Source organism: Primulina huaijiensis, chromosome 3, assembly GCF_012295235.1.
Source record: "Primulina huaijiensis isolate GDHJ02 chromosome 3, ASM1229523v2, whole genome shotgun sequence".
Taxonomy (NCBI): domain Eukaryota; kingdom Viridiplantae; phylum Streptophyta; class Magnoliopsida; order Lamiales; family Gesneriaceae; genus Primulina; species Primulina huaijiensis.
Window position 1 is genome coordinate 24,220,347 of NC_133308.1, and position 15,068 is coordinate 24,235,414.

The following is a 15,068-nucleotide window of genomic DNA, read 5'->3' on the forward strand; positions in this document are numbered from 1 at the left end:
ATTTGATGGAATGTTATAATATTTTTTAGAATGAAAATACGTTCGAATTTCTAAATTATCTTTTTTTATTTTATAACCAAAACATGTAGGAGTCCAAATGTCACGTATTGATCGTTCTTTTATGAGAGATAATTATTGCATCTTGCATTAAAGATTATCAAATTTTATGTTTCTATCAAAAGATATGTATATAAGATATGTGTGTGTGTGTGTGTTTAAGTTTGATCTTATGGACACCAACGGATGGGTACATATGTAAGCACCGTTGATGTGACGTTCATTTATTAGACATATAATTTTATCATATCCAATAGATGATCGTCACTTTAGTTGTAGTGACCCAACCCGGATCCACTTCAAACACTTGTTAAGCATGCAATTAACTAATTAGTTAAACATGATTATATAACTTAAACAACAGAAACACAAATATAAATCTCAAGGAAAAAAAATCGGTGGAATACAACCGGTAACTAAGACAAGATAAAAGCTTAATTTGTTATACAACCAAATCGAAACCAATATCTTAAAACTGACAACATAAATAAACCAAAATAAAGATCTTTGATATTCGCTCAATCCTCGGCTAACCACGCCCTGAACCACCAGCCTCATCCAACATGAGATTTGCCTCGTCGAATGAGGTGCTCGGGAATATTATCTATGATGGTCTTGGTCATCGGCATTATCATTGCCTAAACGTCCAATACCTATGCTGCCATGACTACTACCATCAAAACCGGCCATCTGAAATGAGTAACGAACTATTAAATCCCAAAATCGCCATTACTATGTCCCAAAAATTTTATGCTTGATTTGATACCATAAATGTAATGAACCAACCCGATTCACTAATAACACTTGTTCAACATGCATTTAATTAATTAGTTAAACATAATTACACAACTTAAGTAGCGGAAACACAAACATAAATCCCGAAGGATAAAAACTGACGGAATACAATCGGTAACCAGAACAAGATAAAAGCTTAATTTTTTATACAATCAAATCGAAATCATTTTCTTAAAACCGATAACATAAATAAATAGAAATAAACCTCCTTGGGTCTTTGCTCGCTCCTCAGCTAATCATGACTTAAACCACCAGCCTCGTACAAGCTGAGACATGCCCCCATCGAATGAGGTGTCCAATATAAAAATAAAGACATGAGCGACAAAACACCCGGTGTGTATATATGAGCATACAAACCTATAAGCGCATACAAATTACATGAACATAAGTAACTGGGTAGACGTAAAAACATCATGCTTAGTCTAGGCGCCATGAGTGAGTAGTACCATTTGGGGTCAAATCTGCTAAGTAGCTCACACACTCGCATCAAGATCATGGATAGCAGGTATCCTAGCCGCCGTAATCTCGGTCTTCGACATGACGATTGCTCCCGGTGCTCGATCATATATCGGAAACATACAGAGCTGAGCGACCCTACCAGAAAAGCTACCTCTAAAGAGATACAAGATCAACATGATATATGTACATGAAACATATGTATAACAGTAAAACATGCACATAATGATATATAAAACGCAACACATAAGAATGTATACTCGCTGGCTATCTCATTCTAAACGTTTTTTTACCTCCAGCATCCCATTTCATGGAACATTCCATGACAATAGGCCTTGGAGATGAGGACAATCTCTGTGTCTATGTTATAATTTATTGCAGTGTCTATGTATTTTGGAGTATATTTTTTGTATAACAAGTCATGCCTAGGGACACCTATCGGTTAATTAATAACCACAAGATTTTAGGCAATGATATAATTAAAACTGTTTGGTAGCAAAGTGAGAACATCATACCATTTTCCACGTTTGTCAGACTTGTTCTCTCACGACGGGGAGATGATTGTCTTCAAAGTCTTTGTCTAAATTAGATTACCAATAATTAATTAAGCAAATAATTTATCACGAAAACTTCCATGACATAATCTCGAATCAATTTTGTGATAATATTTATGAAATTTTATATTTTTTATATTAAAGTTATTACTTTTTATTTTAAAATAGGTATCTAATGAGATGATCTCACGAATCTTTATTCGTGAGATGAATTAACTTTGCTCATATTTACTATAAAAAATAATATTTTGACATAAAAAATATTTTTGACATAAGTGGGCAAAATAGAGTATCGGTCTCACAAAACTGACCCGTGAAACTGTCTCACTTAAGTTTTTGTGTTTATTTTAAATATGAATTTAGTTGACTCATCTTACAAAAATAGACGTCTAAGATTGTCACATTAAATACTGACTCTTAACTTGTTGTGTATGTGTAAATGAATAATTACATAACTTGACTTTTAGTATTCGATATAAAAAATAAGAAAGTTAATCTTTTAAGTTTATGTTTTATTATTTATAAATTTAATATTATTGAATAATCAACATAGTATATCCGCAACTTCCAATTCCTTGCTAGGAGTATTACACACGTTTCCCCATCTCCCAATTCCACAGAGACTGCTGTCCCAGGTTTCTCACTTCAAGTAAATATCACACATTTTCATGTACCAACATATAATTTAGTTTATTGTTTTTTAAAATATATATAATTTAGTTTATTTGATATTTTTTTATAAAAAAAAATTCTGAGGATAATTTTATCTTTATTTGGATATTAGCCTTTTAATCTTTCCAAAGAATTTTATATAAAATATTTGTATATATAATTTGCTTAGTTAATAAGAAAATCCGTAAACTATATTAATAAGTTAATACATTTTTTATTTTTTAAAATCCAAACATATTTATTCTATATGATATAAAAACTTAGGCATATTTAAGGTTTCATACATGATTTTAAAAACACAAAATCTAAAATACAATTAATTCTACCGAGATTATTTTTTTTTAAGAAGATATAGATCCCAAAGCTCTTATATGGAAATGAAGACATAAGGATGACAATGAAGCGAGATGGAATCAGTTTGTCATCTACCCAATTTTTTTTCGGGAAATTGGCCTTCAGTCCTCAGCAGTCGATTTTTTTTATGTTCAGTCCCTGGGTACTTTTTTAGTACCACATTTCCACATGAAGTGTACCACATTTTCACATGAAGTGTACCACATTTTGTATGACATAGTACCATAATTTTGTGAGTAGGGAGTGAATCCAAAGAAATATTTTAATTGGGGATTTTTCACCAACTTCCCCATTTTTTTTTCTGGTCAATCTTAAAATTCTCATCCCTATCTCTGTCCCATTTCAAAAATTCATTGAGTCCACAAATAAATATTGTAAATATTAATTATTTTTTATTATTAATTCATCTTATTATTATTATCTATAAAAGAATAATAATAAAATCAGGGTTTTTTTAATACAAACACATACCCAAAAAATGTATGAGTGGCAGATATTGGAATTTATTGCTTTGGGTCTCTTCCACTTTTTCTTGACCTGAAAACAAAAACCTAGTACTGTTTATTTAATTCACGCACACAGTATATGAGCCGTCTCCATTTCCATAATTCTCTAACAGAAATCAATCAAATGCAACAGTGTTTCCTTTGAAGAAGAAAATGTACAAGACCCGAGATCATCCGGGTCAGGACCCGTTCAAGTTCGCGAAGCCCGCTTCGGCGGAGAGGAAGGCCTGTGATTTCCTAGCGACGTCGTTTAAGGCCGCCGCCGTAGTCTTCTTAGTTGCCTCGATTTCCTTCGTTCTCTACTCCTCCTTCAACGGAACCAACCGGCCCGTTTACCTCCCTTACCCGGCCCGGTACATCGCCAGACTCAACTCCGACTTATTCCCCACCAACATCTCCCACATAGCCTTCGGGATCGGCGGGTCGGCCCGAACCTGGATGGACCGACGGCACTACTCGGATCTCTGGTATGAACCCAACACCACCCGCGGGTTCGTGTTCCTCGACCAGAGGAACACCCTCCCCAGTAACATCCCCTCCCGGGTATCGTCGGATTGGACCCGGTTCAAGAGGACGGTCGGGTCGGAGTCGGCGGTGAGGATAGCGCGGGCGGTGGTGGATTTGTTCCGGGCGGGGCTGCCGGAAGTGAGGTGGTTCGTTATGGGGGACGATGACACTGTGTTCTTCCCCGATAATTTGGTGTCGGTGCTGGGGAAATATGACCACCGCAGGATGGTGTACGTGGGCGGGAACTCGGAGAGCGTGGAGCAGAACGTGATGCATGCGTACGATATGGCGTTCGGTGGCGGAGGTTTCGCCATTAGTTATCCATTAGCGGCGGAGGTGGCGAGACTAATGGACGGCTGTCTGGATAGGTACCATTATTTCTACGGCTCCGATCAGCGTGTCTGGGCCTGCGTTGGGGAACTCGGTGTACCGCTTACCATTGAACCAGGCTTCCACCAGGTGTCTATCCTTCCATAACTTATTTTGTACGATTTTGATTTTTGTGGTTTCAAAATTATTATAAAATAATTTTTTTAAAAAATTATAAAATATTTATTTAAAAATGATTTTATCATAATCTCTGAATTTTGTACATAAATTACTTAAAACAAGAAATTATTGTTCACAAAGTTAATTTATATCTATATATTTTGTGGAATGAATTATCAGTTTATATAGAAATTAATTATGAGTTTGATATGTGTAGTATATATTGAAAAATTGAAGATTAATATGTCCAGGGAAAACAAAGAATTACATATATAAATAATATTTATATTATTATTTATAAAAATATTCTAATACATGCTCCGATGTTCTTTTAGTAATTTTCTTAAGGGTGGAAAGTTACTTCAATGTAAAAAAACATGGGGGTATCACGATCGATGGGTTGTCTTTGTCTCGTGTCTTTTTTGGGGAATTCAAAAATTGATATTAATTCCATTTGACTTTGTTGGAGGTCTTGGTGTATTTATTATTTTGTAAATGGAATCATAATACCACTTGAAATATAAAATTATATGGACAATAAGATGGGTTGAATTAATTCATCCTACGGTGAAAATGATATTTTTAACATAAAATCGATATTTTTCATAGGTCGGTTCGGATTGGGTCGTAGATCTGTCTTACAAAATTGATCTGTAAGACACTCGTATAGAGTTTTTTTTTGAAATTATATACTAGTTACTTTTTAGTTTCTTTGTTGATGACCATGAATGATTTAGATCTTTTAACTTTTTCGCGGTGAATGAGATTGTATGTGATTATATTAGTCTAAGGATAAATCTATTGATCCAATATTAATTTTTTTTTATCGTGTAGGTTAATATTTATCATTTCGTAAAAACTTGTGTGAGACGGTCTCACGAGTCGTATTTGTGAGACGGATCTCTTATTTGGGTCAACCATGAAGAAGTATTACTTTTTTTGCTAAAATTATTACTTTTTATTGTGAATATCGGTAGGGTTGATCCGTCTCACAAATAAAGATTCGTGAGACTGACTAATAAAAGACTTATTCAATATTTATTATTTTACCGCAGTTAGACTACTTCAAACGGTAAGTGCCAATTGGCCAACTCCACTCCCAATTTGGACAGTTTTTCCACACCATGTGCACCCATACACTAAATAATTTTGGCCCATTAACTTTCTCGTGTGGTTTGAACTCTACAATTTTTAATATTAAATTAAATTACCTGTCACAAAAAAAAAGTATATATTACCATAAATTATCTAATTCTGAACATGTAAAAAATATAATAATAAGGATAGATAAGGACAATTATACAAATTGAAAAGGTAATGTGTCACTAATCCAATTATATTACCCAAACTGTCAAATGTAAGTTTCCATAAAAACAAATATACCATACCATAAAGTCTCAATGATTCCCAAGTTTTTCTCTTGTTTCTTTCTTGTGGAAGTATTCTACTATCTATTTTTAATCCATTTACCACTAGCTAGCTAGCTAGCTATTAGTAGATTATTAAAGGAAAAAATATTATTAAGATATAGTAAATTGCATCCTTAATTATGAACCAATTTAGATATTTTTTTCTAAAAAAAATATTTTTAATTTAATTTTTTCTAAAAACGTATATTTGTCACTAATTTTGTATGATGTTTATTTGTCCTTTATCTATTTGAATATTAAAAAAAAAAATTAGTTTTTCAGTTCTTTATCCTTACTCAATTTTGGTAATTAATTTCCTATTTAACGATCAAAATTAGTCTTGTAAATGATTCCGCATAATCAATTTTGTCTTTTATTTATTTTTGTATCAGATTTAATTCCATATATCTATTTAAAAATAATCGGTTTAAATTATTTTTATTTCTATTTATATCTGAAGTTATTAGATCAGTTTTATTTGGTTACGTGCAACAATTTTCCCTTTAACAACATAACTTGTAAAAGAGAATAACATATTTTTTTTTATTGGCTGAACTTAAATCAAATTTTTTTTAGCATTTATATCGTAGAAAAATTAATATTTGAACGTCATCAAAATGTTAACTTAAATTACTTGTTGCTACTAAATTAATGCATTCAATGGAAAGACAAAATGACAATTGTTGGTTGTGAAAAGAACCTAATTTGGACAGTTTAATTTAATTTTTATGGCAATAAAAATAAGAATAAAGTGTTGAAAATTCTGACTTTGTTTGAACTTAAGGAACAGTTCTTTTACCTGAAAAAATTATAATTTTGGTTTTATAACTTGCACATTTTTCATTTTTTGTATGCTATCGGGCAATTTATGTTTTACTCCACTAATTTGTATTTTTTTTCCCTTTTGGTTATTTTTCATCGGAGTGCTGACTCGGCACCGGAAAGTAACGATGTATCGCAAAAATTGCTGACTAGTTTGATGATAAGTCAACACTTCAATGTGAAAAGACTGAAATTGCAAAAGTGCTCAAATTAGTGGATTGAGATTGTGAATTAAATAACAAGAAGACAAAAAATGAAAAAGCGTACGAGTTACATTTCTAAAGATATAATGTTTCGAGTTTTGCCCATTGCTAGTTGTACAAAAGGTAAACAGTACGACTAAATATGAACTATATATCTGACATTTTTATTACCCTCAATCTCCAGATTGACATCAGAGGCGACCCCTTTGGCCTCTTAGCAGCACACCCCTTGACACCTTTAGTATCACTTCACCACCTCGACCATGTGAAGCCGTTGTTTCCGAACCAAACACGGTTGGATTCACTGAAAACCTTAATGAACGCGTACAAAGTCGATCCCTCTCGTACATTGCAACAATGTATTTGCTACCTTCACAAGTATAAATGGTCAGTTTCAATCTCATGGGGATATACCATTCAAATATATCCAATGTTCTTGACTGTTAAAGATTTGGAGAGACCGTTGCTTACGTTCCAAACATGGAGGAGTAGCAGCAATGGGCCTTTCACGTTCAATACCAGAGCAGTGAGTTCCGACCCCTGTGAACAACCGGTTATTTTTTACTTGAACTCGGTTACAGAGGATGCGAATGATAAGACGATAACTGCTTATAAGAAGTTTGTGGTTAGGACACTGAAGAAATGTAGTTGGCAGTATGATCGAGCTGTGGCGATTGAGAGCATCATAGTATCTGCATCTAAAATGGATGCTGAAGATTGGAAAAAGGTTGGTTCTGTTCTTCTCATGTCATTCTCCTTACGTTCTTGCTCTGCTCTGTCTGGATTCTTTGTTTGGTTTGATTTATGAATTTAATCAAGACAAAGATCCGATGAAGCGAAATTTGCTGCTATGTTTATGCTACACTATTCATGAATCTCAACATAATGAACCTGTATACATAAACAAATTGGTAGTTTGCCAACATCATTGTCATTTACTCCTCTTGGGTTCAAGTACCACATGGTGCATCAGTCTTCTTAGTTTCAAAAAACTGGTGTTTTTTGCTAGCTCAAGAAAATAAAGTCTTTTTTATCCTCTCTATCTTTGCCATCTCACATGCCATCAAGTAGATGAATACCAAGCTTCAGCCATTAAATTTGAACCCAATCATTTTCTTAGGACATTAGTGTTTTTATTGAAGTAGTTTAATGGGATTTGCTTATTTTTTAAAAATATTTATACCCCGTGAATCTCGGAGAGACTGGTCTTATGATGTTGTCGGATCTGCAGAGACCACGAAGACAATGTTGTGAGATCAAAGAGAGTTCGATACATCAGACCATGAGGATCGAAGTCAGAAAATGTAAGCATTCGGAAACTATTTCCATTTGAGGTTAGTTTTCCACTCTTCTAGGTAGTGTAAATAGCTCGAGTCGCGAGGTTAAATCACCACGCTTCTATGCAGTGTAAATAGTTCGAGTCGAGCTAGAGTAGTGGTGTTATAGAGAGAGTCGATTGCAAATTGTGATTTGATCGAAGTCCTCTCGAAGAAAATGAGGAAAATGCTATCAGATTTCAACCTTAAAGGTTGATCAGATCTTTATGTTTCTTTTCAGTACTGTTTGTATCCTTGTTCATATTCTCACATGTACGATTTCAAGTGAAGTTCGATGCTACCAGGAGAATATCCTAGGGTCTAAACTTATTTGTGTATGTTTTTTACCATGGACCTAACAAGAACAAATAATTTTGGGTCATTGGAAGTAGAGTGCTTACTCTTGAACATGAACAAACCATATTAAAAGCGTGGAACTTTTAATCTCGACATATTTAAATTAAATTTGAACTCTTAAATTTACTATAATAATCATGTTTTAAATTATTATAACATTTTTATTATATTTAAACATTATATAAAAATAAAATATTAATCTTCATCGAATTACACATATTTTATTATCCAAAATAATAAAAACCAATCGTTGCGTGATGGTCTAAATTGTCATCACAATTTTTATAAGAGTAAATATTTGTGAGACGGATTGACTCGGTTCATACATGTTAAAGTAATATTTTTGACATCAAAATTAATGTTTTTTCATGGGTCGGGTCGAATCAGATATTTGTTTCACAAAATTGACATGTGAGACGGTTTTATAAGAGTTTTTGTAATTTTATTTACAAAGACGGAGTAGAGTGGTATTGCTCGCGTAGAAATTGAAGATATGTCAAGGAGTGCATAATAAGCGTAAATCGAAAAGGGGTAGATAAAAATATTAATGCTTTGAATGAGGGATTTTGACCAATTAACTTTAACTCTGGTATTAGTAGCTATCCAGGAAAGTGCTTAATTGCATGCAAAGATTTCTCAACAAAATTAATTTTTTTTAAAAATAAAATTAGATAGGAATATTACCCTTATGATGATTTTTAATTGAATAAATAACTTACTATAATATATATATATATATATATATATATATGATTAAAATTTCAATTGTGATTATGATTAAAATTTAAAGTAACACGTCTTAATTTGTTTTTTACATAAACTAGTATCTCATTCGTACGATGCACGAACTGTATCACGCGTATGATATGATTAAAAATCGGATAATATAAAAATTTTGGCTATGCAATTAGAACGTAAACACGAACTAATTTGACAGTGACTAATATATTTAATGTGTGAAAAAAATATTATTAGAAAAAAATGAAAAAATGCTTAAATGCAACATATGTCGTTGAGTTTTATTGATTATCTTCTGGATCACATGTTAAAATTTGAGACCTTTGGGATTTGTATCCCTTAGGCTAATATTTACTCATATTAGAGCTATATTTAGGTAAAAAAAAAAAAAAAAAAAAAAAAAAAAAAAAAAAACCAAGCCCAATTATATATTAAAACTCATTATATAGAATCATATAAAATTTGAAAGACTCCACCATTCTCATTGATTTCTTCTCAACCCTTAACTCTCCTAAAAAAATAAATGCATACTATTCATCTATCTTTCGTTTCCGAAAAAAAAAAGAAAAAGAAAATAAACATATAATATATTTAGATTTTTTTAATCTAACTGTTATCAAAGATTCTAGTATTTCATATTTTAGCTAGTGGTGTCTTTTTGAAAGATTACATTTTCTTTGATTTTCGTGAAAGATGAGCTATGTACATTAGCTATTTTATAAGATTTTCAATTGTTGATTATGACGAAAATTTAAAGTAACATATCATATGTTATTTTTACATAAATTCATAGATATTAGTAAGTATAAACAAACATGTTAATAAGTTAAAATTTTTGTTACAATTTTGAATGTGATAGCTATTGTGGGAGGCATAAATCTACTAAAATAATTTTTAATTATATATATTTCCATTAAATAAGAAAGAATATTTTTGTTTGTTTTCTTATGGCTTCAAAAACTAAACGAGGATCCCGGATTTTTTACTTTTTTAACTCTAGTTTTTAATAATTGTCCAATTTTATATTATTTAAATGTTTTAAATCAAAAGATTTGGATGTTAATTTGCGTGTATTAACACAATTAATAAGTTAATTCCAATATAAAAATATTAGAGAGAAATATTTTAGTAAAATAATTAAAAAAATGGTGCAAGTAATCCAATAACATATTTCCGAATTGTGGAAAAAATTCTATTAACTTTTTATGTAGAAAATGTAATATAATATTGAATTTAATGAAAAATAAATTGTATTGATTTAAATTTAATTAAAACTTTCAAATAATAATATGTCGCATAATTGTTTCTTTGTCTGGTAAAAAAGGATGGGTTTGTCCTGATATATATATTTTTTTGTTGAAAAATTATTTAAAAATGTGAAAAATATTTGTGTAGAAAATGTGAATGTTGAATGTTGAAAATTAGGTAAAATTAGGTGTTGAATATTGAAAATTAGTGTGTGATGATGTAGGTAATGATGTATTTTATTTTTGGATTATTTGTAAAAATTTTCTATAAATAGATCTCTCATTTGTGAAGAAAATCACAATTGAGTTGAGAGAAAAATATTATAAAGTGTGTAGTGTGATAATTTTGAGAATTTGAGATTTTTACTTTTTACCGTAAATTTTTACTTTTTCACAACACGTTATCAGCACGAAGCTCTAAAAGTCCTCCATATTTTTCCAAGCTCCGAACAGAAGAAAAAGGTAACAAAAGTAATAATATTTATTTTACTGTTATTTATTTATTGTTTATATATGTAATATATAATATAATGTTATTGTTAGAAATAATAAAAATAATTTTTTCAAAAACTTGTTATAAATCCTGGGAGGATGTTAAGACGACATCCCACACTCCCGGTAAGGGATACGACAAGTATAAAAGCCTATAAGGTTTTTTAAACAAAATAACTTATGACACCTAATTATAATAATGTGATATGATATACATAATTATTTAAATATGACTAATATTATATACACCATATTATTACCATAAAATTATACAAATACATACATTTATTTTCTTATACACCAACGGTAATAAACGGTAACAAAACGGCTAGTTTTTGCTCTATAAATACAATCTCACAAATACATTCAATCACTCCAACTTTCTCTTCTTCTCTAAAAATTATTCTTCATCAAATTTTCGAAGAAAAAAAGAAGATGGCTTTCACGAGGTTATTTTTAATTATTTTGGTTATCATACTCACCAGTCTTGTATTTATCGGAGAATATCCTCCTCGTGTGTTTTCTTTATTTTTACGAATACTTGTACTTGTTGTTTATCCATTACTTTGTATTGCAATATTCATTAACTAATAAAATGCATCGTAATTTTTAGTACCACCATGGCAAACTTGGCAAAGCTCGAATTCATCGCTCTTGATATTACTGGGAAAAACTATATGCCATGGACTCTTGATGTAGAAATGCATCTTGAGTCATTGGGTCTAAGCGAGACCATTAAAGAAAATGGTATATCTTCATCACAAGAAAAAGCAAAAGCTATAATATTTTTACGACGACACCTTGATGAAGGTTTAAAATGTGAATATCTCATCGAAAAAGATCCCATGGCTCTGTGGAAAGGATTAAAAGAGAGATTTGAACATATAAGGGAAGTTATACTTCCGACCGCCCGTGATGAATGGAATATGTTAAGATTCCAAGACTTTAAAAAAGTCAGTGATTACAATTCAGCGATGTATAGAATAATCTCGCAGTTAAAATTTTGTGGACATGAGGTTACAGAATCGGAAATGCTTGAAAAAACATTTTCCACGTTTCACGCATCAAATATAACACTACAGCAACAATATAGAGTGCGTGGATTTGCGAGATATTCTGAACTCATCGCCTGTCTTCTTGTGGCGGAAAAGAACAACGAGCTATTAATGAGAAATCATCAGTCCCGACCCACTGGATCAACAGCATTTCCAGAAGTAAATGCTGTAAGTAAAAATGAATTTAAACCTGGAAACCAAAATCAAATTCAAAGACAAGGTTTTGGTCGAGGTCGAGGTCGAGGTCGTGGACGTGGACGTGGACGAGGAAGTGGTCGTGGTCGTGGACGCGGCCGTGGTTTTGAAAATAATCGAGATAGTTATTTCTATAACTCATCTCAAAATAACGTCCCAAACCATCCACAGAAAAGGCATCAAGAAAACATGAGTGTTAATGAAAATCACTCGAAAAGATTTGAAAGTTCTTGTTTCAGATGCGGTACTCCAGGACATTGGTCTCGTATTTGTCGAGCCCCTGAGCATCTTTGCAAACTTTATAAAGAATCGATAAAGGGGAAAGAAAAGGAGACCAACTTCACTGAGCGAAGTGACCGTTTGAGTGATTCAACTCATTTTGATGCTGCTGATTTTATGAATGATTTCTCTGGAAATGATCAATATGTTGGTGGGATAGAAATGAACAATATTGATGCTGCAGATTTTCTCAATGATTTCTCTGAAAATGAACAATATAGTGGTAGAATATAAATGTACAATAATTTATTTTTCATGTATTTATATGATAATGTTTTATTGTACAATTATGATATGTGTTATATTTAAATATGTATTGTCATTAATTTTTTTTCATTGCATATTTTTTGAAGTTCAAATATGGAAAATGCTATGAGCAAAGCTGAAGTTTGCATACCCGATAGTGGTACAACGCACACTATCCTCCGAGATAAAAGATATTTCTTGGAACTAAAACCAACAAAAACAACGGTGAATACAATATCAGGTCCTGTAGACTTGATTAAAGGATGTGGTAAAGCACAATTTTTGTTACCTAATGGTACAAAATTTTTGATCAATGATGCTTTATATTCACCACAATCGAAAAGAAATTTGTTGAGTTTTAATGATATATATTCCCATGGGTATGATACTCAAACAATGAATGAAGGGAATGAGAAATATATGTGTCTTACCACATATAAATCAGGAAAGAAATATGTGATTGAAAAACTACCAATGCTCCCTACTGGATTGCATTATACACATATACGTCCCATTGAATCAAACATGGTAATTGATAATTCTTCAATATTAACCAATTGGCATGATCGATTAGGACATCCTGGTTCAACAATGATGCGAAGAATTATAGAAAATACACATGGTCATCCATTGAAAGACCAGAAGATCTTTCAGAATAATAAGTTTCAATGTAAAGCATGTTCTCTTGGAAAACTTATTATAAGACCATCACCAGCCAAAATCCAAACTGAATCACCAATGTTTCTTGAACGTATTCAGGGTGATATTTGTGGACCAATCCATCCACCATGTGGACCATTCAGATACTTTATGGTATTGATTGATGCCTCCAGCAGATGGTCACATGTATGTTTATTGTCAACTCGAAATGTTGCATTTGCAAGATTACTTGCTCAAATAATAAAATTGAGGAATCAATTTCCCGATTATACAATCAAGAAAATTAGACTTGATAATGCTGGTGAATTTACTTCCCAGACTTTCAATGATTATTGTATGTCTATGGGAATCATTGTTGAGCATCCTGTTGCTCATGTACATACTCAAAATGGATTGGCTGAATCATTGATTAAACGTCTGCAAATGATTGCTAGACCAATGATTATGAAAACAAAGCTCCCTATTTCTATATGGGGACATGCAATTTTACATGCTGCTTCATTAATTCGCATCAGACCAAGTGCATATCATAAATACTCCCCATTGCAGCTTGCATTTGGTAAAGAACCAGACATTTCTCATCTGAGAATTTTTGGATGTATGGTGTATGTGCCTATTGCACCACCTCAACGAAAGAAAATGGGACCTCAAAGAAAGATTGGAATTTATATTGGTTATGATAGTCCATCGATCATTCGATATCTTGAACCACAGACAGGCGACGTGTTCACAGCACGTTTTGCTGATTGTCATTTTAATGAGGAAATCTTCCCAATGTTAGGGGGAGAACAGAAACATACCGAAAAAGAAATTACATGGTATGTATCATCATTGTTACATCTGGATCCAAGAACAAAACAATGTGAAAAAGATGTACAGCAAATTGTGCACTTGCAAAGAATAGCAAATCAAATACCAGATGCATTTGCAGACACAAAAGGGGTAACTAAATCATATATACATGCTGCAAATGCCCCTGCTCGAATTGAAATTCCGAAGAAACAAATTGAAGATAGTCATGATGTCATTAAACGCCTGAAGCGTGGAAGGCCAGTTGGTTCCAAGGATAAAAATCCTCGAAAAAGAAAATTCATAGAGAAACACAATGATCACAAAATAGAGAATGATGTTCCTGAAGAAACACATAATGATCACAAAATAGAGAATGATGTTCCTGAAGAAACACATGATGATGAAAATGTTTTGTCAGAACCACAAACTGACGAGAATCATGAAATCTCTATCAATTATATTAATACTGGAAAAATATGGAACCGAAAAGATATAGAAGAAATTGATGATATATTTTCTTATAATGTGGCAATCGACATCATAAATGATAATGAAGATCATGAACCAAAATCTTTTGGTGAATGTAAAAATCGGCAGGATTGGATAAAATGGAAAGATGCCATCCAGGTTGAATTGGATTCGCTAAATAAACGTAATGTTTTTGGACCTATAGTCCTTACACCTGAAGGTGTAAAACCTGTTGGATACAAATGGGTTTTTATTCGAAAGCGAAATGAGAAAAATGAAATAGTAAGATATAAAGCTCGACTTGTTGCACAAGGTTTTTCTCAAAGGCCTGGAATTGATTATGAAGAAACGTATTCTCCTGTGATGGATGCAATTACGTTTCGGTATTTGATTAGCTTG

At 32.1% G+C, this 15,068-nt stretch overlaps 1 protein-coding gene across 3 annotated transcripts; it reads left to right on the forward strand.

Annotated features, from left to right (window-relative positions):
* The first annotated feature begins 3,365 nt into the window (after positions 1-3,365).
* On the forward strand, positions 3,366-8,380 carry LOC140973939 (uncharacterized). 3 transcript variants are annotated; one of them, XR_012174701.1, is made up of 4 exons: positions 3,366-4,360; positions 7,009-7,350; positions 7,455-7,551; positions 8,056-8,380. XR_012174701.1 is itself a non-coding variant. In XM_073437095.1 (4 exons), exons 1-3 carry the CDS (start codon positions 3,548-3,550, stop codon positions 8,155-8,157), a joined length of 1,458 nt encoding a protein of 485 aa, XP_073293196.1. In that variant the 5' UTR covers positions 3,367-3,547; the 3' UTR covers position 8,158; positions 8,231-8,380. The 3 variants fall into 3 exon arrangements, 2 of the variants coding, with proteins under 2 accessions (XP_073293196.1, XP_073293195.1); XM_073437095.1 differs by having other exon boundaries at positions 3,367-4,360; positions 7,009-7,551; positions 8,056-8,158; positions 8,231-8,380; XM_073437094.1 differs by having other exon boundaries at positions 3,368-4,360; positions 7,009-7,551.
* The last annotated feature ends 6,688 nt before the right edge of the window (positions 8,381-15,068 follow it).